At 37.2% G+C, this 26,493-nt stretch overlaps 1 protein-coding gene across 1 annotated transcript in view; it reads left to right on the forward strand.

Annotated features, from left to right (window-relative positions):
• grik4 (glutamate receptor, ionotropic, kainate 4) overlaps positions 1-26,493 on the forward strand; it is a 424,662-nt gene that overhangs the window by 220,226 nt on the left and 177,943 nt on the right. The window contains exon 3 of the mRNA XM_056263373.1: positions 3,393-3,527. Coding sequence (XP_056119348.1) covers positions 3,446-3,527 — 82 coding nt within the window. The 5' untranslated portion in view covers positions 3,393-3,445. The remainder of the gene's footprint in view (positions 1-3,392; positions 3,528-26,493) is intronic.

Consider the following 26,493-nt stretch of genomic DNA (forward strand, 5'->3'; position numbering starts at 1 on the left):
CCCACGATTAATCAGATGCAAACAGAAATATAAAACCAGTCCTAATTGAAAGAGAACAAGTTGACAAAAAGATTGAATCCAAGATTGGGTGAAAATATGGTATAATGAGTGATTTATAAGCTATTTTTTATAGGCCGGTCATTTTTGACCGGGAACACCACAAGTGTGACTATGTGCCATATTTTTTACAAAACAAAAGTTTCAAAACAAAATTCCTGGTGAAACATTAGAGTAGACTAGTGTGATCAACAGTAGCCATTTTTTTTCTTTTTTTTTTTCATATTTCCAAATTTACTCATAAATGATTTGTTTTTTACTAAAAAAATGAGATGCCTACTCTCAGACAAATGAGGCCCCCGATTAATCAGATGCAAACAGAAATATAAAACCAGTCCTAATTGAAAGAGAACAAGTTGACAAAAAGATTGAATCCAAGATTGGGTGAAAATATGGTATAATGAGTGATTTATAAGCTATTTTTTATAGGCCGGTCATTTTTGACCGGGAACACCACAAGTGTGACTATGTGCCATATTTTTTACAAAACAAAAGTATCAAAACAAAATTCCTGGTGAAAATGTTAAGTTGACTAGTGTGATCAACAATACCAATTTTCTTCAGATTTTATTTAATATTTCCAAAATTATTCAAAAATTGTACAAAAATTACTCAAAAAATGAAATGCCTACTCTCAAATAAATGAGGCCTATGGTTATTCAGATGCAAATCAAAATATAAAACCAGTCCTAATTGAAAGAGAACATGTTGACAAAAAGATTGAATCCAAGATTGGGTGAAAATATGGTATAATGAGTGATTTATAAGGTTTTTTTTATGGCCCGGTCATTTTTGACCGGGAACACCACAGGTGTTATAGGGTTTTGAACACCACATGAGGGTTAATAGACATTTAATAACTGTACAGCAGTAAAATAAAATGACAAGAGTCAGTACAAATGTTGTTTCTGTTCTGTATTCTGCTGCTGAAAGTGCTGTGCTCAGGCCATGCGAAACCATTGAAGTTGATTTGCTGTAATTGCATTTGAGCAAAATGATTTGGATATGCATGCAATTTCTAATTGTCATTGCATCCTGCTTCAATAAATGAATTAGGCATGTGTTTCCTGATGCACACCCTTTCTTGAAGTCTCTGTCTAGCTGCTTGATCCTTGATGAGTGCATGTGTGTGTGTGTGTGTGTGTGTGTGTGTGTGTGTGTGTGTGTGTGTGTGTGTGTGTGTGTGTGTGTGTGTGTGTGTGTGTGTGTGTGTGTGTGTGTTAAATGCTCTGCATAAGCAAGAGAAGATAAGTTGTAATGAGTAAGATTTTATTGAGAAAGCAGGAATATTTCAGTAAAATAAATGTGTATCGTGACCAACTTTTTATCTTCTGCTTTTGCAACAGCATCTTCAAAGCAAATGCAACAGTTATGGTTTGTAAGGATTTCACATTCATCGTTTGTACTTAGAAAGAATTTACATCTTCAAGAAGAAAAACAGCATCTGCTGTGTCACATAATCGCCAGTGTTAGATGTGTCATAATAAGTAAAAGCAATTTATGTGATTTATGTTTTTCTTCTTAAGTAAGCTAAGCATTTTACAGCTTACTGTATTTTCTCATAACTTTATTTGAATAGATGGTAAAGGTGCTGTATTAATTTAAAAAAAAAAATTTTTTGTCTGAACTAAAGTGTCAAAATACCATAATATGTTTGCAGATATTTAGGAAACATGCTAGTTCACAAACATGTTTCTGCGTTCCCTGTCGGATTGTCTTGTTTTTGTCTTGGTCTGTGTGGTCCCACCCACTGCCAATTTACCTAAAAGTATTGCGACTTGTATGTAAGAAAAATAATGACAAATGCATTCGAAACAAAAAAGCACGTTGAATTTGACTCTAGGTGAATGCTCTCTGTAATACGTTTATTGTAAGTCGCTTTGGATAAAAGCATGCTAGAATTAATTGGAAAAAAAAAGAAAAAAATCCATTGCATTAACAGTAGGCGTATTGCATTTTAATGCATTTTAATCCATATTCGCCTTCCAGACTTCACTTCCAAAAGTCTGTTAAAAAAATACAACCTATAATATTCGACAGGCAATTTTCGATCCATTTTATTTAACTTTACAAATTCGTTTCCGCAAATTCAGTGGTTCAAATTCGACAGAATATTCAACACTCCACATCCAGATCTGATGGTACAAACATTACATCTGATGAAAACATATATTGCTCTCGGTTGCTTAGTTTCCTTAACTTTATATCATGGTTTGTGTGACGTTGTGCTGTAATACTGCCAGCAAATAAACTGGATCAGAGATTGCAGATTCTACCCGACCTTAAAAGCCTCGGCATCCATCTATAAAGCTCTATGACCAGAGGCATATTAAAATGAGTAAATTTCAACTGATCAACATACATTGTCAGGCTCGTCGCCTTCCATGGTCAATTGCGCTCGTTCCTGTTGCGTGTCCTCAATCTGGCAACCTGCGGAGGAATCAACTCCAATATTTTGAATTTGGACTTCAGTTCCCATTTTAACTGCTAGCTGTCAATATTACATACTGCACCTTTAAACTAATGAACCTATACTGCGCTTTTGTAAATGTGATAAGCATCAGTCATGTTTTATTCAAGTGGCTAATCTGATTGTTATTTTTAATTATAATTGGATAATTTAGCTGGTGCGTTTAACAAATATCACTTAATAGTAGTTTATTTATTTCCTGAAATTCAGCCAATTTGAAATGGCCAGCAAACCAGAACATCATTGTATGGTTCCCATTTAGTCATTTTTGGGGTAATTTTCTAGGAACATTCTTTTTAGGAGAAGAAAACCTACCGTATGTAGTTTCCAAAACAGTTTAGTGGTTATATGATTAGGTTTTTCTTCAACTTCAAGCACTTTTACTGTATGTGAGTGCTTTGGGAGAGCACTCTGAAGGGAGGGTGGGATCTTATGCTTTCGAAGCTAGCTTGCTATTGATAGCCTCTCCGAAATTGCCTACCCTACCTTTAAGCTCAATATCTTTTGATATTTGAGATGTGGTGAAAATGACACTATAGTTGGGCAAATGGTTCATGACTTTTAGAAAGCATAACACTTCCAACAAAGTTCTTCTATACACTTTTGGACATTAGTTGTTAGTTGACTAACTCGTAAAAGTGTCAAATATGTGTTTTAAGAAAGTTTATTTTCTAAAAAAGGCCCAGAAAAATGCCCTTTAGTTGAAGAAACACCTAATTTTAATGTTCTTAGGAACTAAAAAAGTTTAGCAAGCTTTACTATAGTGAAATAAACTAGTTTTTTTTTTTTTTGCACCAACAAACGATTGCAACTCCTTTGACTGAGAAGTGTGTGCTAAATACTTCTGTTGTGTTTTGTGTGGCAGGTGGCTGTGTGAAGGGAGACCCCCAGGGCTGGACCCATGAGGAGTCAAAGAAGATGCTCGCAGCCTGGGCGTCTCTGCTCTTCTTAGCCATGTGGGTGAGAAATGCCACTAGTGGCCCGCTCTCGTTCAGAATAGGTGAGTATTGTCTTCCGCTTTTAAGCTGTAAAGCACATCACTATCTATGGCCTGTATCTCTCGTTAGTCCTCACGCTGAACGGTGTAATTTGTAATCACTGTTAATTAAAGTGATGGGGTTTTAAACCAGATTTGCTGCCTTAAGGCAGACTGTAACTCCCAGAATTAACATACTGGAAAAAGAGAATGAGCATGTGAACGCTGCTTTTTATGTTGATGTCGTAAACAAAGACTAGTAGAACAATTAATGGTTTGCAACACTGAGGAGGAAGCTGTCTGACTCATGACTCAGGTCACTCACTCTATAAAGATTCATATTCAGTTCACTTTTCAGGGAAACTGGCTTACTTAAACTGTCTGAAGCCACATTGAAAATCTAGGATTCAAAAAAATATATATTAAACCTAGAAATAAATCCCAAAGGTTTTAGGGTGTTTTTAAGGGATTTTTCAGATTTCATATGACATTAGATGAATTGAATGTGCAAATGAATGAGGTTGATCGAAATACCATCTTTTAATGGAAACCAGAGCATCTGACCATCTGTAACAAAGAGTCACATGATCATTTTCAAATCATGCTGGATCACTTATTCATCAGGTTTTACACAAACTTGTGGAGTTCATTAAGCTTGAGTGCTACTGTCATTAGCTCAAAAGAGGAACAAATCAAATAGCAAGGCATTCTGAAATTCATGTTAATTTTTCAAGCTGAATTGGTATGCTAATAATAGAATTTGTAATGAACAAAAAAAAACATTTTTGGGTGAACTATCCCTTTAGAAATTAAGAAGTTACATCAGCTTTAGCTTTATCACCCTCATATAAATACTCAATATCCAGTTCAGAGAGCAGTAGATGATGCAGTTTAGCAAAGGTTTTGCAGCATTTCAAGTAAATTATTACTTATTTAAAGCAGTTATGTCGATCACAAGAGATTTCAAAACTCTTGTTGTATCGCACTTTAGACTTCAGACATTAATGTAAAATTATTTTCAAATACATCCTCACAAAAAGAGCGCTAATAATGTCAGTCATAATGCTGAAGTATAATTAAATGCTAACAAAAAATTAGTGAAGGTCTCAGATACTCAGTTAAGAGATGTTGTTTTTGTGAGTCGTGTTTATTAGCACCCACACAGCCTCTATCTCACTGTAGAAAAGCATTAAAGGACCTTCCCCTCATTAAGGAAATGAATGTTCAAAAGCTGTTTAAACTGACTTCATTATAGTTTGGAACTGCACCGGCTAGGCGAACCGAAAGAGAAAGAGCGAGACGGAGGGAGAGATAGCAAAAAAAGAGCCCATCTAATGTAGGTCTGGGCTTTCAATGGTGATGAGAATGCCGTCTAATCTATCTGGTGCCATATTGAGCAGTGCAAAATGTAAATTTAGTTCCAGCTGATTTAGCAAAGGGAACGCGTGTGGTTTTTGAATGTGTTGTGTGTACAAGTGTGAAGCATGTTAATTCACTGTGGTAAGGCTTGGTTGTGAGATGTTTGCGCTCGGTAAAAAGAGCATTGATCTGCTTATTCGTGGCATATTACAAAAACAATCCCTCTGATTCCAGCGGCTCAGGGATCAGATGAGGCGGCGTGCTCTCATCTACACGAAACAAGCTCCTGCTTTCATAGATCAATTATTAAGCAGCCAATGCAATCGCCGCCTCTCCTGAGCTTGCCTCTGTCATCTCCTTTGTCATTCAAACACTGAACTAACCGCTCCCAACTTACACGGTTATAGTTGGATAATTAACCGCCGCTGCTCTCCTCCTTCTCCCATGTCTCCTTACCTCCTACACCTACGAAAGCACCTCCAGATCAAACCCTGTTTATTGCTGTCTCGTTTATTTGACGATTAATTAAAACGTGTGGTTTCTGTTTTTACCACTCTGATGCAAAGCGGCTCTGTCGATGCTTGTGTAAATAGCGAAGGCGGCATTAATGTCTTTTCTTTCCCAGCACGTTGACGGGATGCTGACTTCCCTGCAGGAGATGATATTTAACACTGCTGCTCTTCCATGCCCAGAATGTCACTGGATGGCTTGCACAATGAAAGCGTCAGGCCAAAATAGCATCACATTGCCAGGCAAACAGATATGTGGTGTTTGGATACTTGTCCCCAAATTGGGATGTGTACTGGTCTTTACACCAGGCTTCATAGCCTGTTAACTGTCAGTGTATTGGTAGTGGGACACTTGGAGCGCTGTTTTGTATTGCCTTTTTTTCCACATCTCATATTTTAGTAATCATCATAAATTAGGTATATAATTCGACATTGCGTTACCATGAAATGGTAATTTTAAACCTTTTAGCATGCTCAATTTTTGTGATATCAACTTAAAATTGGGAGGACAACTTGGTTAGACATCTGGCTTTGATTTTTGATTTTTAGCAATTAGAGTTCGAATGTAACTGTTTCTATAACTTTTTTATGCTTTATTTGTCTGCTTTTACTTCTGCAATAGTCTGCTGTGTCTTATTTAAAAATAGACCAACCTTAGGTCTGAATTCAAAGCATTTCTAAATTATAACCATTTAAGTTCAGGGAGAAAACGGATAGTCAAACAACATGATGGAATTTGGTCATTTTAAGCGACCCAATTAAACTCTGAGCTAAAGAGTAAATTAAGTGAATAACTGAGTGATGATTGAGCATTATTGAAGACACCTGATGTTAACAAGCAGAATCTCTGAAGGAGAAAACCGGAATGTTTAAGTCACCATTATGGAGATAAGTGTGTGTTTTAGTTGGGCTCTTGACCATTAACTTATTAACTTTAGATTTTGTTTGGTTGCTGTACATGAGTTATAACAGCCGGATGAACAATAAACAAAGGTCATCTGAGGGTGTTGGTTGTGTTTTAACATAATCATTATTTCACAATCATTTGACCTGAGTCACTAAACTTATATTAAACGGAATTTCTGAGTTAAGTTAACCTTTCGAATAATAGCAGCATTGTCATTGTAGAGCATACTATTTTTAGACTTTTCAATGAAATTCAAATCAATAAATAAAAAATAAACTTCCTAAAAAATATTTTGAGTAGGCACACACAGACATCAAGAATCAGCCCGTGAATCTCAACAATGGTGACAATTATAAAGCATGTTGCAGTGCATTCTGGGTGCCACCAATCAAAACTCATTCATGGCTCCCATCATGCATTGCTGCATGAATAAATAATAAGCTTATGATCTGTTTGTCACCATTGCTGAGATTCATATGCTGATTCTTGATGTCTGTGTGTGCCTACTCAACATATGTTTTAAGAAGTTTATTTTTTATTTCTTGATTTGATCATTTGAATTTCATTGAAAAGCCTAAAAATAGTATGCTCTACAATGACAGTAAGGTAAACTTAATTCAGAAATTGGGTTCAATATAAGTTCAGTGATTGAGGTCAAATGATTGTGAAATAATGATTATGTTAATTCATAACCAACACCATCAGATCTCCTTAGTTCACTGTTCACCTGGCTGTTATAACTCATGTACAGCAACCAAACAAAATCTAAAGTTAATAAGTTAATGGTCAAGAGCCCAACTAAAACAAATACTTATCTCCATAATGGTGACTTAGGCCCTGTTTACACGAAAACGATTCCGGGTGAAAACGTAATAATATTTTATCGGATGTGCCTTTCGTTTACACGGCAACGGCGTTTTTGGGGCTTAAAAACGCAAAAAAGTGAAACCACCCTCCAAAGTGGAAATCTTAAAAACGCTCCACCGTCGCGTTTCCGTCTAAACGGGTAAAAACGCAAATCTGCTCATGGCGGCTCTCGTCGCGTACGCATTTACGTCACAGGCATGCGCCAGTACAGGAAAATAACAACCAACCAAGGGGGTAATCCACCAGCCGGAAACTGAAGTCTTCCCGGGCGCCGCCATTGGCTAACAAGCCTTCACCTGCTGTTAGCATCCCATTGACTCCCATTCATTTTTGCGTCACTTTGACAGCGAATAACTTTACATCTGAGACGTTTAAAGACTCCATTTGTCCATTATTTATTTCTAAAGAAACACGACAATGTATAAAATGCTCAATTACCTTGTATCTTACGTTGTGGCCACGTAGAAGCAGTTTTAGTAAAAATAGGCTAACGATTGCGTCATAACACGCGACTCTCTGTCGCATAGAAGAGAAATGACCGAAAAGATAGATGTAGAAGCTCACAGGCAATCGGGGGGACGTGGAGGCATAAAGTCAAGGGAGAAGCCCATAGAGAGTCATAAAGTTGCTCCTGCTGCGAGCTCATAAACAGCTAATACTCACGATCTCCGGCTCTGCAAGATTCAGAAGGGAATGATTCAGATTCCTCTTGGCACCACTACTAGAAGACGTACAACTGTCAGTCAGGTTGCTCACGTCACAACTACGTCTTCAAGCTCAGTTTGAGCATGCGCAGTGCGCTTGGCAATCAGGAAGTGAGTGATTCTATTTGACTTCACTTTTCTCCGTTGAAGTCTATGGGGTCGCTGTGTCCATTTCTTTTACTGTCTATGCAACCAACATGTCGGATTATTTCCATACGTCGGACCTTCAAGTTGCCCTAGCAGCTCTGATAAACGTCCAAGAGTCTTTTCAATTTCGCGCTACTAGGGAGAGAAGTAGAAGGAAGGTTGTACGCAGGCGCACGGACTTGTTGTTGTTGTGTGGGAGTGCTTCACATTGCCACCTAGCCGCCTGGAGTGCATACTACATCGCATTTCTAACACTTTTGCGTCTCCATATGCACGCAGATTTCCCCCCCATAACACTCGTCTAAACGCAGAATAAAAAGTGAAAACGAAACGCCACTTTTGCGTTTTCTCTTCAGATCGTTTCCGTGTAAACATGGCCTTAAACATTCCGGTTTTCTCCTTCAGAGATTCTGCTTGTCAACATCAGGTGTCTTCAATAATGCTCAATCATCACTCAGTTATTCACTTAATTTACTCTTTAGCTCAGAGTTTAATTGGGTCGCTTAAAATGACCAAATTCCATGATGTTGAAGTTACATGAACATATTATGTTTGTTTAACGAAACATAGTTATGTGGAACCGGTGGAACCTGTTTACATAAAAAAGTTAAGTAAAGCCAACATATCATTTTTTTGAGTGTATCCATAACAATTGAATGTCTATCCGTAACCACTAGCTTAATCTCTTGGCTATAACCAGACATACTAGCTAAGTTTTACATTAGTCATGAAATGGAAATTTACCCCGTCTATTTTCTAAAAAGCTACATCTTATTGTTAATGTTTCATCCGTGCGTGCGTAACATTTTTATTTATTTTTATTTTTAGCTCATAATTTATAATCAAAATGTCATAACTCAATCTTCCTGTGAAACTACAATTTACTGAAGTGACGTATGCTGGACTTCTCCAATCATTTAGTCTGCTTTAATCCCGACCCTTCCTTACAATCGACCACTCACTCGCATTCAGATCTGCTAATGCAGAGGTCACACTTGCATGATTTTAGCCCCGATTTTTGCTCGCCGACAGGTTTTGGGAGATCGCCGTCAAATGCCAGAAATCATAGGCAAATCGGTGCTTGCTTATGTGAGTGACAATCATGCAGTGTGAATTATCAAAGATGCAATCTGAGAGAATCCTTCAAAATCCTGCTGTGTGAAATGTGTTCTGGGAGGAGTTATAGACCAGAATATCAGTATTTTAATAGATATATTTACAATTATATCAAACAGAAACAAACATTTGCTTGACCAGCAGCACATTGCAAAATCATTTATTTACCCCCAACTCTCTTTGCAGAACACACAACCCTTGCTCTCCTCGTCTCCCCAACCATTTCCTCCTGCATAATCTGTTTTTCTTTTTCTCCTTTTCGCTGCAAATCAGCGCATAGACAATTTGGATCGCAATCTTTTTGCAGGCTATCATTTTTCATAACAATTTCAGTCTCACGCACGGGTGATCTTGCGCTATTTCCTTTTCACTTCTCGCGTGTGTTTGGTTGTGAAACGTTGTTTGCGGACCAGACAGAAGTTATCGCCGATTCTTTCTTTTGTAAAGTCATGCAGTGTGAAACCCCCTGTCTCCGATCCATCGTGCGGTGTGAACGCAACAGCAACTAAATGTTACCCCAGATAGTTGTGCAGTGTGAAAAGAACAGTGACCTGACTACTTTGAAAATCTTGCAGTGTGAACTCAGCATTACATCCAATGAAAAACATAGTCCCCACTTTACATTTTTTTTCTTTTCTGATGATCCGTTTCACCCAGATGTACGCCACAATATGAAAGAAAAGATTTTTGTCTAGTTCCAATACTTTAAGACGTTATCCAGGAAATTCCTGGAGAACTAACTGGAGCTATCAGACAAATAAACAAAGTGTTGGTGTTGGAGCTGTGGCTTGTAGCAGTGAGTTAGATTCTGGCTTGTGATATTTCTCTCTCAATCAAAAACAAGAAATGCTTTTATATATCCAGAAGCGTTTGTGAACGATTTTTTTCTGTCTGGCTATAAAAAGATAAGCTGTAAGTTACAGAGTTTGAATTGCTTCCATGACTTTTTTCTCATGTGTATTGAATAATTGACGGTGTACGTGTTTGTCGGCCTCCGATATAATAAACTATGAGGATGTAAAGAAAAATCAATGCTGCCACCTTCCCTTCCCTCTCAATCTCTAAGTACAAGCGATCGTTCATAACACAACAAGAAAAAGGAAATTTATAGATTTACCTTTGGATAGTACATTTTGCCCCGCTCATTTGGTACCCGATAATATCTCGGACCGCCATCACTGTCACTTTCCGCTTCTAAAATTCCATTCAGACATGACCTAATGTGCAATAGAGATAGCAGCCGGAGAGAGCTGATTGACTCTTGTTTAAGAAGTAGATGACCCTCTCAGCTTTAATATACCTTCAAATGGTGACCAGTAGCTGTTCTCACAAGAAAGTGTGAGAGTATGTATGCAGGTGCAATATATGTGTGTGTCTCCTGTGAGAGGCGGGATATAACTCAACGGAATCACAGCTGGTAAGGTAAGCTGCTAGGTAATTTTTTAGGTCTGCAGGGGGTTTTGTTTTGAAAGAGAGTGATTCATACTTTATAGCTATATCTGAATATCACATAAACCTATATAAGGATACCAGTGCCCTAGATGGGGCCAGTAAGTAACAGGGACATGTAAGCACCTGACAACCCCCCATGCCAACTTCTGCCATCCAACAGAACCAATATGGCTCCTTCCATCTCTATTCATTTAACACGGCAGGTGCAGCTATTTAACTCCCCAAGTAGTCTAGAAATAAATTTCTCACCAGAGGGTGCGAGTGTGAAGTGACCTTGTGTCTTTGTCTGTGGCACTCCACACATCAGTGTGTGGGTGATTAACATGACATGTATATTTTACCTGTCCAGGGTGATATAATTTTTTATAATTAATACATTTTTTATTAAAGAATGTTATTTATTACTAAATGTATAAGTGCCAATAGCAAATGAGCATGTCTGAAATAATAAAAAGGAGAATTGCCAAGTTCTTAGAAATGTAATTATATTAAAGCTGCAGTCCGCAGTTTTTCCTCTTTGTTGCCATCTCTGTTCGAAATCTGCAATTGCAGTTATTCGCGGAATTATCAACTTTACGTGAGTTGTACTTCGACACGGATGAACACAATGTTTGAGGAGAGTGTGCGGCTGTCAATCACCGTGCTGGTGTCGATACTGGCATTCAGAATCACAGATTATTCTTTTTGGAAGTATGACCAACATAATAATTTTCACCGGAAAATGTCATCTGAACAAGTTAGAAACATCCACTTTTGTTCTGGTTCTGACATTGCAGTAAATCACGCTGATTAAATCTAAAAATCGCTTATCATATCACGCAAAACTGTGCAAATTATACTTTGTTCTCAAATTGTTAATGATAACAACGTCAGCATTGTGTGACTATGTAATGTCCTTCCGATATTATCCTTGCTTTCGCATGAGCCGGTTGCAGTCTCTTTTTTTCTGTAAGTTAGCCACTCCGAAGTCCGAACAAAGTGTTTTACATTTTACAGCTGGTGAATCTCTAGTTGTCACTGGTGATTGTTGTTTGAACCTTTCTGGATCCGCCATCAAATTGATACGTTTAATTATATCAAGTGCTGTGAGAAAAGGCTATAAATCTCCACCTCCAGCATCCTCACAAGCCGAGACTCCCTCTTTATGTGTACAGATGTGACGTAATGACGCAAAGACATGCTCGAATCTCCCGCGGAAATCCAACAGTACCACTGGAATTAAAAACATTATTACAAGCTTACCACTTTGAATCGAGCTAAGGCAAGCAGACAGTTTTGAACACTGGCTGGTTATGTATTTTATCAAATATGTATTTTGGATCATTTTTAACCCAAAAAAAAAGCTACGGACTGCAGCTTTAAATAAATTATATATTTAATCATGCTAAAAATGTCAAGTCATGCAATGTCAAGTAGTTTTAAAACATTTTAAGTCATTGATTTTTCTGTCAGGGGCACGACATTTCAATAAATAAATAAATATTTGTGGTTTTATAAAAAGGCTTAAAATATGTGACAATTGGGGGTCAGTGCTTTAAAATGACTTCTTGGATGTTGGTTACAGTTTGGTGTACAAAAGTTATACAAAAATATATTTTTAAACAAAATGACCTCACTGTTTGTTTTTCTGAAATAATAAGCAAATATTTTGGCATAATATAAAAATTATTAAAATAATACAATTATTATTATTGTTTTTTACGCCAACATTTCAAGAATATCAGTCTGTTTCTTTTCCAGTTACATCACCAAGACACATTCCCCTTTACATCCCACAAAAATCTCAAAATAATTTAAATGGAATTTATATAAAAAAATTGTATAATAAATATACTGAATTGATTTTCTTTATATGAAAGATTCATGTATTTTTGGAGATCTGGAGTCTGGACACACAAAATGAGCACTGTTTGTTCAGACATAGTGTACTGCAGTTCTAATGGTTGCAATGCTCTTTGAAATAAGCTTACTGGATTGGATTGTCTCGTCTCATCCAATTATTATTATTGCATTTTATTGTTTTGCAACACAAAATAGTTTGGGGTTAAACTGTTAAAGTAATGATTAAAATCTGATTTTGACAATCAATAATTATGAATTATTAAAAGATTTAGAAATGTTTTTTTTAATTATAGTTTGATTTCTTAAAACCTAATTATGTGGGGTGATTCTAATTTTACTGAGGATATGGATGATGTTGTTTTGTGCGGTGTTATTCATTTTTAATGTAAATTATATTAAAGTCTTAATGACTGCATTTAAATATGCTATGTAATATATTTAAAAAAACGTAATAGCTATGTGCCGTGAAACCTTAAAATGTTCATATGGTTATTCTCAGCTATTTAGACAAGAATTATAGAAATAGCTATAAAATTTCAATTAAAACATGACTGCGGGGCTGTGAATCACTTGGCACAGGTAAAACTTGCTAACATGTGTCTCACTTTCTTTGGCATGTAAACCCTGTCTCTGTAGTGTCTTTACTGGGGAAAAAAGCTGTGGGATATGAGGATACAGTGCTAACCTGACAACAGTTCAGTGCTTTAGCTTCAGGTCAGACTGCAGATCCGCTCTTATGATATGTTTTCATCTGCTGCAAGCTCAAGGAATACAATATAAAAGGAGAAAATCTGGGCTGGATATGACAACTACACTTCAACACATCAGTTTCTAATGTTTAACATTTCATTTTCCTGGATTGTGACTGGTTGGCTTTGATACTGTGGTGGTCCCATGGTGCAATGATGGTATCAGATGGTGATACCTTGGTATTTTGACACACAGTACACTACCATTCAAAAGTTTGGGGTCAGTAATGTAATACTTGTATTCAGCACAAGCACATTACATTGATAATAAGTTACGGTAAAGGCATTTATAATGCTTCAGAATAGAAATAGAAAACAGTTATTTTAATTTTTAATATTTTTTCACAATATTACTGTTTTTCCTCCTTATGCCTCATAGTCTGCGGAATATAAGACTGTGACATTCTGCTTCTGTTTTGTTCTACAGTATCATTAGCAGCATGTTGTGCTTTGCCCCAATGAGAGGTGTAGTTCTTTCAGTTTTGCTTCAACAGTCCTCCTCCATGTTGTTTTCATCCTTCCTTGCTTCCTTTTCCAGGTGGTCTCCAACCTGAGCTACTTTTGGGATGCGTTCTGGTCCATCTGAAGGACATGCACACGCCATTTCATTCTATGGCGCTTGATCTCCTGGTCTTCCATTCAGAATAATGGATTCATCAGATCTTCTGGTAGTGCTTATGTTAAGGCCTATTTTCTTGGTAAAGTTGTCCAGTCTATTGGTTTTCTCTTGTAGGTACACATGCATAGATGACAAAAGAGCTACGTCGTCTGCAAAACCAAAGTCTTCAAGCTGTTGAAAGAGAGTCAATTGTCTGCCTTTAGGCTTGTCCATGTTGTCTCTCTCATGATCCAATCAATGCCTACCAGGAACAGGATTGGTGAGATGATTCATCCTTGTCGTACCCCTGACTTCCTTAGAAAACACTGTACACTCTAACTGCAGATAGAATAGTTCAATCGGTGTAACCATCTTCTGAATGATTCTGTACACAAGATCTTCAATAAGGTATCAAGGTGTATGCTTAAAAAAATCTGGTCTTCACAACCTCTCCCCTTCGTGAAACCAGCTTGCTCTTGTCTCAGCCTGATGTCGATGACTACTTCAAGTCTTGTCAGGTGGATTCTGCTACATACTTTAGATGGCATTGAAGGTAGTGTGATACAACACTAGTTGTTCTTTGGAAGCTTGATAATGAGGCTTTTGGACCAGTCTTCGGGGATGATACCTGTCATCCAGATGTTCTTGAATAGGCCAGTGAGCAATCTGGTAAATGTGGTGAGGTCTGCTTTAAGCATCTTAGCATGGATGGTGTCAATTCTAGTTGCCTTTCCATCTGAGTTCAGCCTTGATTAGGGAACGGATGTCAATGTATGTTTTTACAGCATTCTAGATATAACTAAATTCAGCCTTAGTGAGCATAAGGGACTTCTTTCCAAGTCATCATTAAAAAAATCTAACCAACCCCAAACTTTGAACAGTAGTTGTTATGATATTGAGTGATTATCATATTCATTTACATGGTACTGCAAGGAATACCATGATATTACCATAGTACATAATGTTGTACTTTTTTGTTTAGTGTGAGCTTTTCTGGAACATTCACATTTCACATCACTATTTCGACCTTTACTTGTCTGGCAACAGAAAATATGTCATGTAGTCTCAGCTTTTATTCACTAAACAGGCTTGGCCCGTACATTGAATTAACACCCAAGCAGCGTGTAGTCCAATACTTCCGCTGTACAACTCATATTGCCAAAGATAAACAACAGTGGCTGTTTTAAGTTGGTGTTAAAATCAGTCACTGAATTGACCCTGAATCCCTGTGTGACTGCAGGAGCAGTTGCTGTGTTCCTGTGGTCTAACTTTTCATCACATCACTGGACAGATCCTAACGCTGTGTCTTTTTTAAATTTATTTTAATCAATCCACAGTCTGTCATTCTTTATAAGCCAGGCAACGGATACTCCTTGCAATAAAGAAATGGGCGGCCGAGATAGAAAGGGAGTGAGAGAGAGACATCCTGTCCTGGCAGTGCAATGATGCAGCCATCCTACTGTGGACGATGTTGTGCCTTGGGAAAAGGCAATCTCTCAGTGGGTGTCATTACCTGTCATTCAGGCTAACTGTGTCCGGTGGGTGCCCTCAGACAGGCCTGCCGTAATTGTATGAGAGAGAGAGAGAGAGAGAGAGAGAGAGAGAGAGAGAGAGAGAGAGAGAGAGAGAGAGAGAGAGAGAGAGAGAGAGAGAGAGAGAGAGAGAGAGAGAGAGAGAGAGAGAGAGAGAGAGAGAGAGAGAGAGAGAGAGAGAGAGAGAGAGAGAGAGAGAGAGAGAGAGAGCAAGCACAAGAATGCAAGTGTGCAAGAGAGAGGCAGCGAGATGGCTTGATGGGTATCGGGAGAAAGCAGGCCGACGTGGGCTATAGAGCTGACAAACAACCTCTCAGATTCAAAGGCAGCTGGAACAAATGCTGCGTCTAGATGCTGGCAGTAACTGAAAGGCAGAATATTAGAGCTGGTTGATGGTCCTGAATGTGTTTCAATCATTAGCTGGATAGAATACATCTTAGAACAAAAGAATCACCTTGACGGATGTAGCAGAACAGAACAGATGCACAGAAACGGACCACTGGTTATTTGAAGGATATTTTTTGATTTGAACACAAGTAAGAGAAAGTAAAATCTCATTTATATGGTTTCAATATTTCTCAGTTGTCTTTTTATTCAGGTAAGATTACCATAACCTTGATTTATGATGTTTGGTTGGTATCAACGTTATATAGCTCACGTTCGGAATTCCTATTCATCTTGTACTATACCTCTGGTATTTATGTTAGTCACAGGTTCTTGCACCAAAAACATTGTTATTTATTTTTAAACACCATTTTCCAGCCTCTCTATGACCCTCAAAATTAAAATGCTGTACCTTTATAAGTAGAATGTGCATTCATCTGTTTCAGTCAAGTGACTTTTCTGCTTTTCTGCTGTATGTATGGCCATCATCAAAGTAAGGGTGCTGAATACAAAAACACACGAACAGAGTTAGCAAGAAAAATCATTAATCATTGGATTTGATCTATAACAGGTCTCAGAAAACATTTTTATAGATCTCAGGTTAGTACAGACTCTTCTAAACCACACTCAAAGAGAAATCCTTAAAAATACAGCGTAATGTACTGTGTTAATATATGAAGGAATTTTTGCGGGATTGCAAACATATTTTTTTTCAAACAGGTTTCCCTAAACACTCCTCTCATCTGCCATTGGCTGAACAAACAAATAGCCCCGCCCCAAACTCAGACCATTGGTTTAGCCACTGTTGGTTGGAATTTTCAAACAGAGCAATGTTTCGCCTTTGCTTATGCGCCAGACAAACAAGCGTGCAGCCATTTTAGAATATTGTCTTTGAACTTCCGTTTTTGCGGTCACTCTGTGTATTTCAATGGCATCGCTGTCGAGAAGTAATTAGCTGGTGAAGTGGATTTACTTATTGCAAAGTTAACAAAAGTTATCATGAGGATTGTAATGTTTAAAGCAGATGTCTTAACAAATGTCAGTAGACCGGGAAGATTTTAAAACGAGCCATTCATTCATAAATACCTAAGATCACTGTGAAAATACAAACCGGAAGACAAAACACAGAGTGCAGCGCTGAAAAGGGGCGGGGCTACATAAGGTCTATAGTAACTTCGTATTGTGTATCAAATTGTGTAATTTCAAAACAGCAACAACAAAACAATCCTGTTTTCGATGATTTGTTACAATGATAATCAGAAATGTGTTTTGCTTGTTAAATCCGTCTTCATAATTTACATCATGCTAGATGTTGTTAATTTACTTCATTCTTCTGTGCTCTCTGACATTGAACTTTGTATGACACAGGCAGCTTTTATATGACCTGCTTTATCAGCATCCCTGTAATGAGTAGATCTTGTTTTTCTATGCATTCGTCAGTAAGGGCAGGGGTGAAAGTCTTACCCTCCGGCTGGTCTCTTCGCTCTTCGCCGCTTCGATCTCATTGATCTCCCACATTTAGACACGAATCTCAACCTGTGGTAAATTTACCTCAATTATTCATTAGAACACCTAAAAGCGAAGTCCAGCGCGCAGCAGGCCTCATGAAGCTTTAATACGACAACTTGTGAGTGGGTATTTAAACAAATGTGTGAAGAAAGATAATGTCACAAAGGTCGGGCTCCTCTCAACCACTTCATTAGTCTGATGTTGATTTAGTCAGTGAGGTCCCAGGACGTGTGCATGGGGACTTAGTGTGGTGTCTTAAGGCGACAGGTGTTTCTTCCTAGCTTTCTGTGTGTGTTTATTCCGCTTACGATTCAACGGACAAATCTATTACAATGTAGGCAACAAATCTCGGATTCTGCATTTTTCTCTAATTGATCATTGGCGTTTTGAAGGTTAACTATGACACTTTAGCATCTCTGTTGACAGCTGTGTTTGAAAAATAAAATTGCAAGTTTTCTTAGGAGTTTTTTTCTATAAATTTGTAAATTTAATTGTATTCTATTCTCTTTTTTTTTTTGGAGTTTACACACACACAACACACACATTCTATCATGTAGCAGTATGTAATTAAAGAGACAGATATCACACGCGAGTCCCGTGGATATAAAGGAATAAGGACATTTAATTCTACCGAACTACCCGCAAGTGCTGGATTACTCACACAGGTTAGTTTATTAGACGAATTAAACTTGTGAGGTAACGCAGCGCTGCTTCACTTGGTCTAACGTTACACTATCACACTAAACGGCATTTAAATGTGTGTTGAAAGTTAGTTAGTTTGCTATACGAAACTAGCAGTGAGCTAGATCAACATTAGAATAACATACTGACCATATTCTAACATTTCATCATGTTGAGCTAACGTTATATAACATTGATTTGTTTTATGTACATTTGCTCACCTGTCTAATAAAGCTGTCAAGTCGTGACTCGTGAAGCTCTGTCAAGTCCAAGTTAGTCGCGGACGTGGAGCACTCGGCATCTCAAAAACGCCACGCTGATGTTGATCCTCATTTTAGTTCTCCTTGTTTGTTCCAAAGTCTGCTTGCCATGGTCTATGTTTGAAAGAAACAAGAACTGCGTGCCGCTAAAAGTTACGCACTACGCAGTTGTCCACGTCTGTCGCCATGGTTACGTCATGGCTATGGCAGTATGAACGGAAACCGAGGATAGCGCGGATATTGTGTCTTTGACAGGCGAGATTTTTTTCCGGGACGGCCACTTATTTAAATTTGGAATTTCACTGAAATAAAAAATCTTTGGAGACTTTTGGGATATTGTAAGTACACAACTGCTGGAAATATATCACACTGTGCAAGTGATTTTTGGATATTTTATTAAATATAAAATTCTTACATATTGTACCTTTAAAGTTCTTTTCATATTGACTATTAACCCTCATATTCAAATGCCCATCCTAAGATGGCATCCTAGTAACACTAGTCTGGTCTGTTGAAAAGCTGATGCCAAGAATTCAAAAGTTAAATTGATGGAGATGTGGCCTCTGGAATGTCAGTATTAACCTTCTCTCCAACTGAATCCACCCCTGCAGTCGCGTTGAGATGACACGTTGGAAATTGTGTGTCAGTCACCGCTGTGTCTCATCGTCTGGACTGTTTGTGCTGTGGGATTGGATTCATTTTGCGGAGGTTAGCTCTACGGCACGTATGCGGCGATACACAATAACCGACTCTCTAACTAATAGAATAAATGATCTCGGCTTGTGAGATTCTGAGTTTCTGTCACAAAGGACAGACGGTCTGGAACAGTCACCATCCAGGCTGAATTTGCCACATGTGGAGTGTAATAGCCTTCTGTTATCAGTCTTCCTACAAAGAAAATGTGTTATTGTAAAATCAAATTATGAGTCTCATTCACACCGCTTATAATTTGTAGTAATGGAAAAAATATTTTCTGCTGAGCCATTTTACCAGACACTCATCATTTCCACTCTTGGATACCAAATAGATATTGTTTTCTTAACTTTTCAGTAGTAACTTCCCATGTCAAAATAGATGACAAGAATTCATCTTGAAACAGTTTTCTTTTTATACCTTAGAATATCCACCTAACCTGACTCTCCTTATTAATTCTCATAGCCAAGTGATTTCTCAAGATAATTGCTATTCTATTTTGAGTTTCAACTCTTTTCTCACTGATAGTGTCATAATTGCAGCATGTGTTGTACTAGGCAGGTTGGTTCCTGAACACAACTCAGAACAACATTAACAAGAAATTTAATTTAACAAAAAACTTGGCACATCCCGTGGTTTCTTTTGACAAATGGCACCTTACAGTTAGTGATCTTACATACACGGCTGAAACAACATTTCCTACCAAGTACATCTTGCCACAACGGTTAGAGTGGCACAGAGAGGTGCTTAGCACAAGTGCCTGGAAGCTTGCCACGAGAGGGTGTGTGCGATCAACAAAGCACTAATAGCCCATCGCACTGTGGAACCTCTCCTGTGGGGCCTAAAGAAGTTTTCAAGAGTAAGGCCTTTGACTGTACTCTCATTACTAAGAGACAAGAGAACCAAAAACCTCACACTATAAAAAACTATCATAATTTTACTGATAAAAGATAAATAATTTTACGCCAAAACCCTGTTAACTGGATAAGAATGAGTTGGTTTATATGCATAAACTCACTCTTTCTTCATCACACACTTTTCTTGAAATCTCGTGCAGCAGTAGCAGAAGAAGTGGTACAGTCAGAATACTGCCTCTGTAACTGCATGAGAGGATCATATTAGCCATAAGTTTCCAGATGACATGTTGCAATACTCTTCTTTAATTTGTAATGCTTTATTTAACAACACAACCGACAAGAATTGAAATACTCTGAGTCAGTTATTCCAATTATTACTTTTTGACTTCACTACTGGGAAATAACCTGATTTATTAATAAAGTCTTGTAAACATGGTTTACTTGCTTTGTCGGTTATTGGTTTGCATGTAAACCCGCCCAAAAGGTTATTTCTATAAGCTGATTTTTGTGAATTATCAGCGTACTGGTGTGCATGTAAACTTAAAAAAACTGTAATAGATCTAATGAGACATTTCATGTAATTTTACAGTAAAATACTGTTAACAGTTTTTGTTTGTACAAAGAACGTCATCTTATAATTGTCAGTTAAAAAATGTAAATTGACATTTACACAATTGTCTGTGCTGTAAGCAGTAGACCAATCACAGCAGATTGGGCCATCTGACCAATCAGAGCAGAGCAGGCTCTTGAAATGGAGGGATTTAGAGAGGTTGAATCATTTATCGAAGCGTTTCAGATTCAGACACTGTGAGAAAAGAGGTGATGCTGCTTTGGATGTAGCATTCAGTTAATGATTTATATATTTTTACTGTAAGTTTAATCTGTAAAATGCGGCTGCCATATTTTTATATGTAATGTCCTACCCCTCACAGCTGCCTTTTTTTCACACACTCTTAAAAAAAAAAAAAAAAGAGTTTTTGCTGCAATGCCATTGAGGAATGATTTTGGGTTCCCCAAAGAGCCATTTCACGAGTTCACACTTACATATACTTAGAGGGAGTAAAGCTTTATGCATATATGGCGTGCTGTCCGGGCTCCGAGCTCGAAATTTGGCCCGAACCCAGAGTACTCCCCCCGAGAATAGAAGTGGTTAGAACTAGAAGTATGGAGAAGGGGTGGTGGAGGGATGCTGATAAACTGTCAACGAACAGAGGTAAGACTGCTGTATATACACTGTATATACCTTATCGTTGATTGACTGAATGCTCTCCACTCGTGTTAATTATCTGAGCGTGCTCCTCCCGAACTTTGTTAATAAAACATAATTTAGTGAACAGTTTTTTTTTTGTAAAGAATATTTTAATAATGTAAATAACCTTTTTTTAGTATAAAAATACTTTGTGCAATGGAAAGGATCCATGGATGTTAAAGTTTCTTCATAGAACCACAAATGCAGATAAAGAATGTTTATTTTAAAGAATTCAGGTGGGCTGCACCCCATACAACGGTTCAGTGGCGCTCAAACAGACAGAACGCTTGTAAGTATGGCACGCTGCATGCGCTCAGCCTGTCCTACCGGCCGCACACCTTTGGATTCAGCCTTCCCACCATATACCGAAGGCTTTTACAGGTCACTGACGCCCGCCTTCTGCTGCTGGTTAGTGCTCATATATGCAAGAAGCAGTTGACCCTGAAGATTTAATAAGGTGCTTGTATTCCCTGTGGACGCCAGGAGTGATATTTAAGGTGAGAGTCTGCCGCAATCCAGAGCTGCTCCCTACAATCTAGACCATTGTACGATGAGCATCGGTCCGACAGTACCGTGTTGACCTTCAGCATGATAAAGCCGGCAAGGGCCTGTCAATGACCCCAATCACTCAAGCGTTATATTAACAGTGTCCACATAGCCTGTGCAAGTTATCACAGTGCAGTGGGCTGTGTGATTAACACAGCCACGGTAAACGTCGCATTGTTTGTTATCTGGCCCATCTATTGAGCCACACTAGGTAATCAGATTCCTCCAGCCATGTAAGTTAATTGGTCAGAACAAACGGAGAACTGTTGCTGTTATGAACAATATGTCATTTCAAATATTTGAGCTTAGCAGCATGAAGAACAACCGGCAAGTTGAAATGTGTAACGCAGTTAGATGTTATGGGAAGGAGGAGGCGGGAACCGGCGAACGCTCAACACAATTTAATAATAAAATAAACAAATACAAAACGAAAGTAAAAGATAGCAGCCCCTCACGGACGACTGCTGTCACATATAATAAAACAAACAACACAAGTCCAGGCCTGTCCTCTCTCGATCTCCACTGTCGTCGCTCCTCCTTTTATGCTTCCGCTCCTCCGTGAGAGATACGAGACCGGTGCGTCGCGCCGGTGTCACTCATTATCAATCACGCCACCAGCCTCACGCCGTTCTCTCACGGCCCTTGGCCTCGTCCTGCTCGCCACAAAATACATGGCAACAAGTTTTCCCTCGTGTAGCTTCTGTTTGTACATAACAAAGACAAGTACACAGTGGTTTAAGCAAAGTAAAACCGCCTTTTCACTGTTTGCAACCATAGGATATGTGGTAATTCCTAATGATCTTTCAATTTATTTTTAAAGTCACTTTTCCTTATTTTGGTTTCACTGTTTGTGTCTTCAGTAAAGGAGCATTGATAAATATAATATTTAGTTTTTTAGTTATATATATATATATATATATATATATATATATATATATATATATATATATATATATATGCTTCTGTTCAAAAGTTTGGGGCCTGTAAGATTATTTTTCTTAATTATTTGTCTCTTATGCTTACCAAGGCTTCAGTGTAACATGATCCTTCAGAAATTATTCTAATATGCTGATTTGCTGCTCAAGAAACATTTCTTATTATTATCAATGTTGAAAACAGTTGTGCTGCTTAATATTTTTGTGGAAACCATGATTTATATCTTTATCAATTTAATGTGTCTTTTCAGAATAAAAGTGTCTGTTTCTTGAAAAAAAATCATAGTTGTTGATATTTCTTATACACTCATAGTTTTGATTGGAATACATCACATCCAGGGGTGCTTAACTACCATAGTACGATGCATCGTTGAAGAAATCAACTAGCTAGTCACATCTGTTTCTCGAAACCATATTGTTGCAAAGTGGTCGTTCAAACCCGTTGGTTAAAGGGATAGTTCACCCAAAATTCTGTCAGTAATTACTCACCCACATGTTGTTCCAACCCCGTAAGACTTTCGTTCATCTTCGGAACTCAAATTAAGATATTTTTTATTAAATCTGAGAGCTGGATCACTCCTCCATAGGTTTCTATGGGATTGAAACTTGCCAGCCCAGAAAAGTTATTAAAGACATTGTTAAAATAGTCCAAGTGACTACAGTGGCTCAATCTTAAGTTTATCAAGCGACTAGAATACTTTTTAAAAATAAATACTTTAGTAATTAATAAATTAATAAATGTCAGTGAGTAATTAGAATTTTCATTTTTGGGTGAATTATCCCTTTAAGGATGTCATGCACGTGGTGGAGTAATAACTTTTTTTTAATGAATCTGTTTGAGATATAATTCATGCTGGATGTTTTGATATAAATTACGGACATGGGATCTGAGGAATGTTTATCATTTTTCCCAGTTATTTCGCTTTATTTCCAGATTCAATCATAGGCTCGTTCTTACGTACCAGAGCACGTTCGCAGATGCGCACTCTTCAAAAACGGTGCTTTAAATCTCTTGACAAACTAAAAGACGTAAATGACATTTGTATGTATTCTAAATAAAAGACACAGGTTGTACTGAATGTCAGCTTGCTTATTTTGCTCAAGACAAGGATTTCCACATTTCATAAAAACAAGAAACTAAGCTTCTAACCACAGGTCGAGAGCTGTCGTTCCAACCACAGAACTTTGCGATGCTCTTTGCAAATGTTCGTTGGAACGCTAGTTTCGGGAAACATCGACTCGTTGAACTATGCTGATAATGACGGAACTTGCGACCATAGTTGGCTAACGATGCTTTCGGGAAACGCACCCCAGTTTAACTGTTGCATACTGCGTTGTCACATGTTACATTTCATATTTCAATATTTCATATGGTTAGGTTTCATATTGTATTTCATATTTCAGTATTTCAGCATATCTATCTAAAGCTCATGTTGTATTTAAAAATCCTGTCTCCACTCATGGTCGGAACTCCACGCAGCCCTTGTGCGACTCTTCATTGGAAATGAATGATTTCCTGTCTAGTGTTTGTTGGAAGCAGTGAAATGGCAGCTTATAAGACTTGCATTCTTGAGATGCTTGAAACTTTTTTACTGTGACATACTGTAGATCACTCAATGACTAATATGGTAAAAAACAAAACAAAAACAAAAACAGAATGCAATATTGCATCCTTTGTCATTGTCCCTTATTTGTGAATTTTTGCTAAAATGTTTTCTCCTGAGTAGAACAAAGCAAAATACATCTGTGGGTTTTACTGTTAGTTACCAAGCCTTATTATTAAGTTTACCTTGACATGAGACTGACTTTGTACCAAATTTGTATAGTTGGCGACATATAGTTGTAGTAGATAGATTGTTTTTGTGAACAAGTGACTGAGCATGCTGAGATATTCTGATTACAATCTTTCATTAAGTTGGAGACTTTCCAGGTAGCACTTTTCTCAGCATGGCCATGTTTGTAGACTTGAAGTAATTTAGTGTCCTTGCTTCCTGGAGGTTTATGTCTAACCGATCAGCTTTCAATAGCTCGTTTTGCCAAAAATGAATGAAAATCATAATTTTTTAGTTCAAGTAGCACATTATTTACCACTAAATCCCATTTCCTAGATACCATTTGAGAAGTTTGCTTTCTTTAATACTGTCTGAAATTTTAATCTAAATATACAATTAAGACGTACCTTCTTAATTTTCTAATATACATATATATATATATATATATATATATATATATATATATATATATATATATATTTATATTTATATATATATGTATATTAGAATTAGGGTTGGGTATCGGTTGGGTTTTATCCGATACCAGTACCTACTCGGTATTTTTTAAACGGTTCCGGTGCTTAAACGGTTCTTGAAACGGTACTTAAGAAAACGAAACCGCACACACTTAATAAAAAAAGAATACCCTTTTATTTACAGGGCCAAACTGGACACAATATTAACTTAAATCTTTAAACAATATAAATACAAGTAACATATGGTAATAATAAAACCAATATAAAATAAAAAAAAATTACATTACATTTTACACATTTACATAATATCAAATAAAACAATATTGTATCAAACAATGTAATAATACTGGAGATTAATAGAGATTGCAGAGCTGCCAACTCTCACGCATTGACCGTGAGACTCACGGAATTGACCCTTTTAACACGCTCTCACGCCACACATCCATTTTCTCACGCAAAGAAAAATCGCGGACAAAGAGGACACCGACAGACAAGACAGAGAAGGTTACTTTTGATATGGAACAAATCCACAGCTGTCAGATTCTGTCAATATTTTTACGAGATTCACATAATAAATACCGTTTTGGCTCTTTGAAATGTGACAGATCGCTGTACCGCGTCAGTTCAAACGGCACGTGATACAGCAGCCTACAAATCCACTGCTTCTTAGCTACGCAGCGTTGAGTGAACCTATGAAAGAGAACATCTCTGGTTACTGGTGTAATCTATGTTCTTATTCGGTCTGGTTACTACCGTTTACGTCGGAACCGGTTCCCTATTGGCACTGAGTTTCGGTACCCAACCCTAATTAGAATATTAAGAAGGTATTCATTATTTTAGCTATTTATATATATATAAATAGCTAAAATATATATGGATTAAAGTAACTATATATATATATATATATATATATATATATATATATATATATTATATATATATATATATATGCGAGGAATATATCATGCAGCTTTTAATAATATATATATATATATATATATATATATATATATATATATATATATATAGTTACTTTAATCCATATATATTTTAGCTATTTATATATATATATATATATATATATATATATATATAGTACATGTAGATGTACTTAGAGATTCATGAGATTTAGATTTTCAGGCTGTGAGAAATTATATGACATTTTGAAGTTAATAATGTATTTTCATTCTGTTCATTCTTTTCCTTTTCACTGGTTTGAGCAGCTCTGCAGGGTTCTTCTAAAATGCACCAATTTATGACATCATGTGTAGTCCTTGGTATATAGTTACGACCTTGCTAAAGAAAAAGAAGATTGCTACTTGTAGTATACGTGGCATCACAGAGAAGAGAACACCCTTAATGCATTTCCTCAAATTCTGCTGCTTTGCGGAGAAGCTTTGAAAGTTGACTTTTCACATTTACAAGTATTTCTGTTCTTCTACTTTATCTCATTATTCTCATTTCATGTTGGGAATATGTTTCCTGTGGAGATATAGTGGCATTTAGATTATTTGCAGTGTTTTGGGGTCTAATGGCTCATTGCTACTCCCATTATTTATTAAGAATGTATATTTTACATGCATTTTTACATTTACATTTAGCAATCGCTTTTATCTGAAGTGACTCACAAACAGGAAAATCTCCAAACTTGTAATAAAGGTGTGATATTTCATTTCAATAGTGAAACTGTCTATCTGCTTCAAGAACAGTGCTGTTATTACCTCGCTAGTGAGACATATCATGTAGCTTCAAATTTGCTAAACTATTTTACTGATAAAATCGCCAGAGCAGCACTGACAACATGTTTCTCTGCAAGTGTGTATCCGTATAACCTGGCCCTAGCCAG

The sequence above is a fragment of the Rhinichthys klamathensis genome, unplaced genomic scaffold, assembly GCF_029890125.1.
Source record: "Rhinichthys klamathensis goyatoka isolate OS25496 unplaced genomic scaffold, OSU_Roscu_1.1 h1tg000206l_1, whole genome shotgun sequence".
In the NCBI taxonomy this organism is placed as follows: Eukaryota; Metazoa; Chordata; class Actinopteri; order Cypriniformes; family Leuciscidae; genus Rhinichthys; species Rhinichthys klamathensis.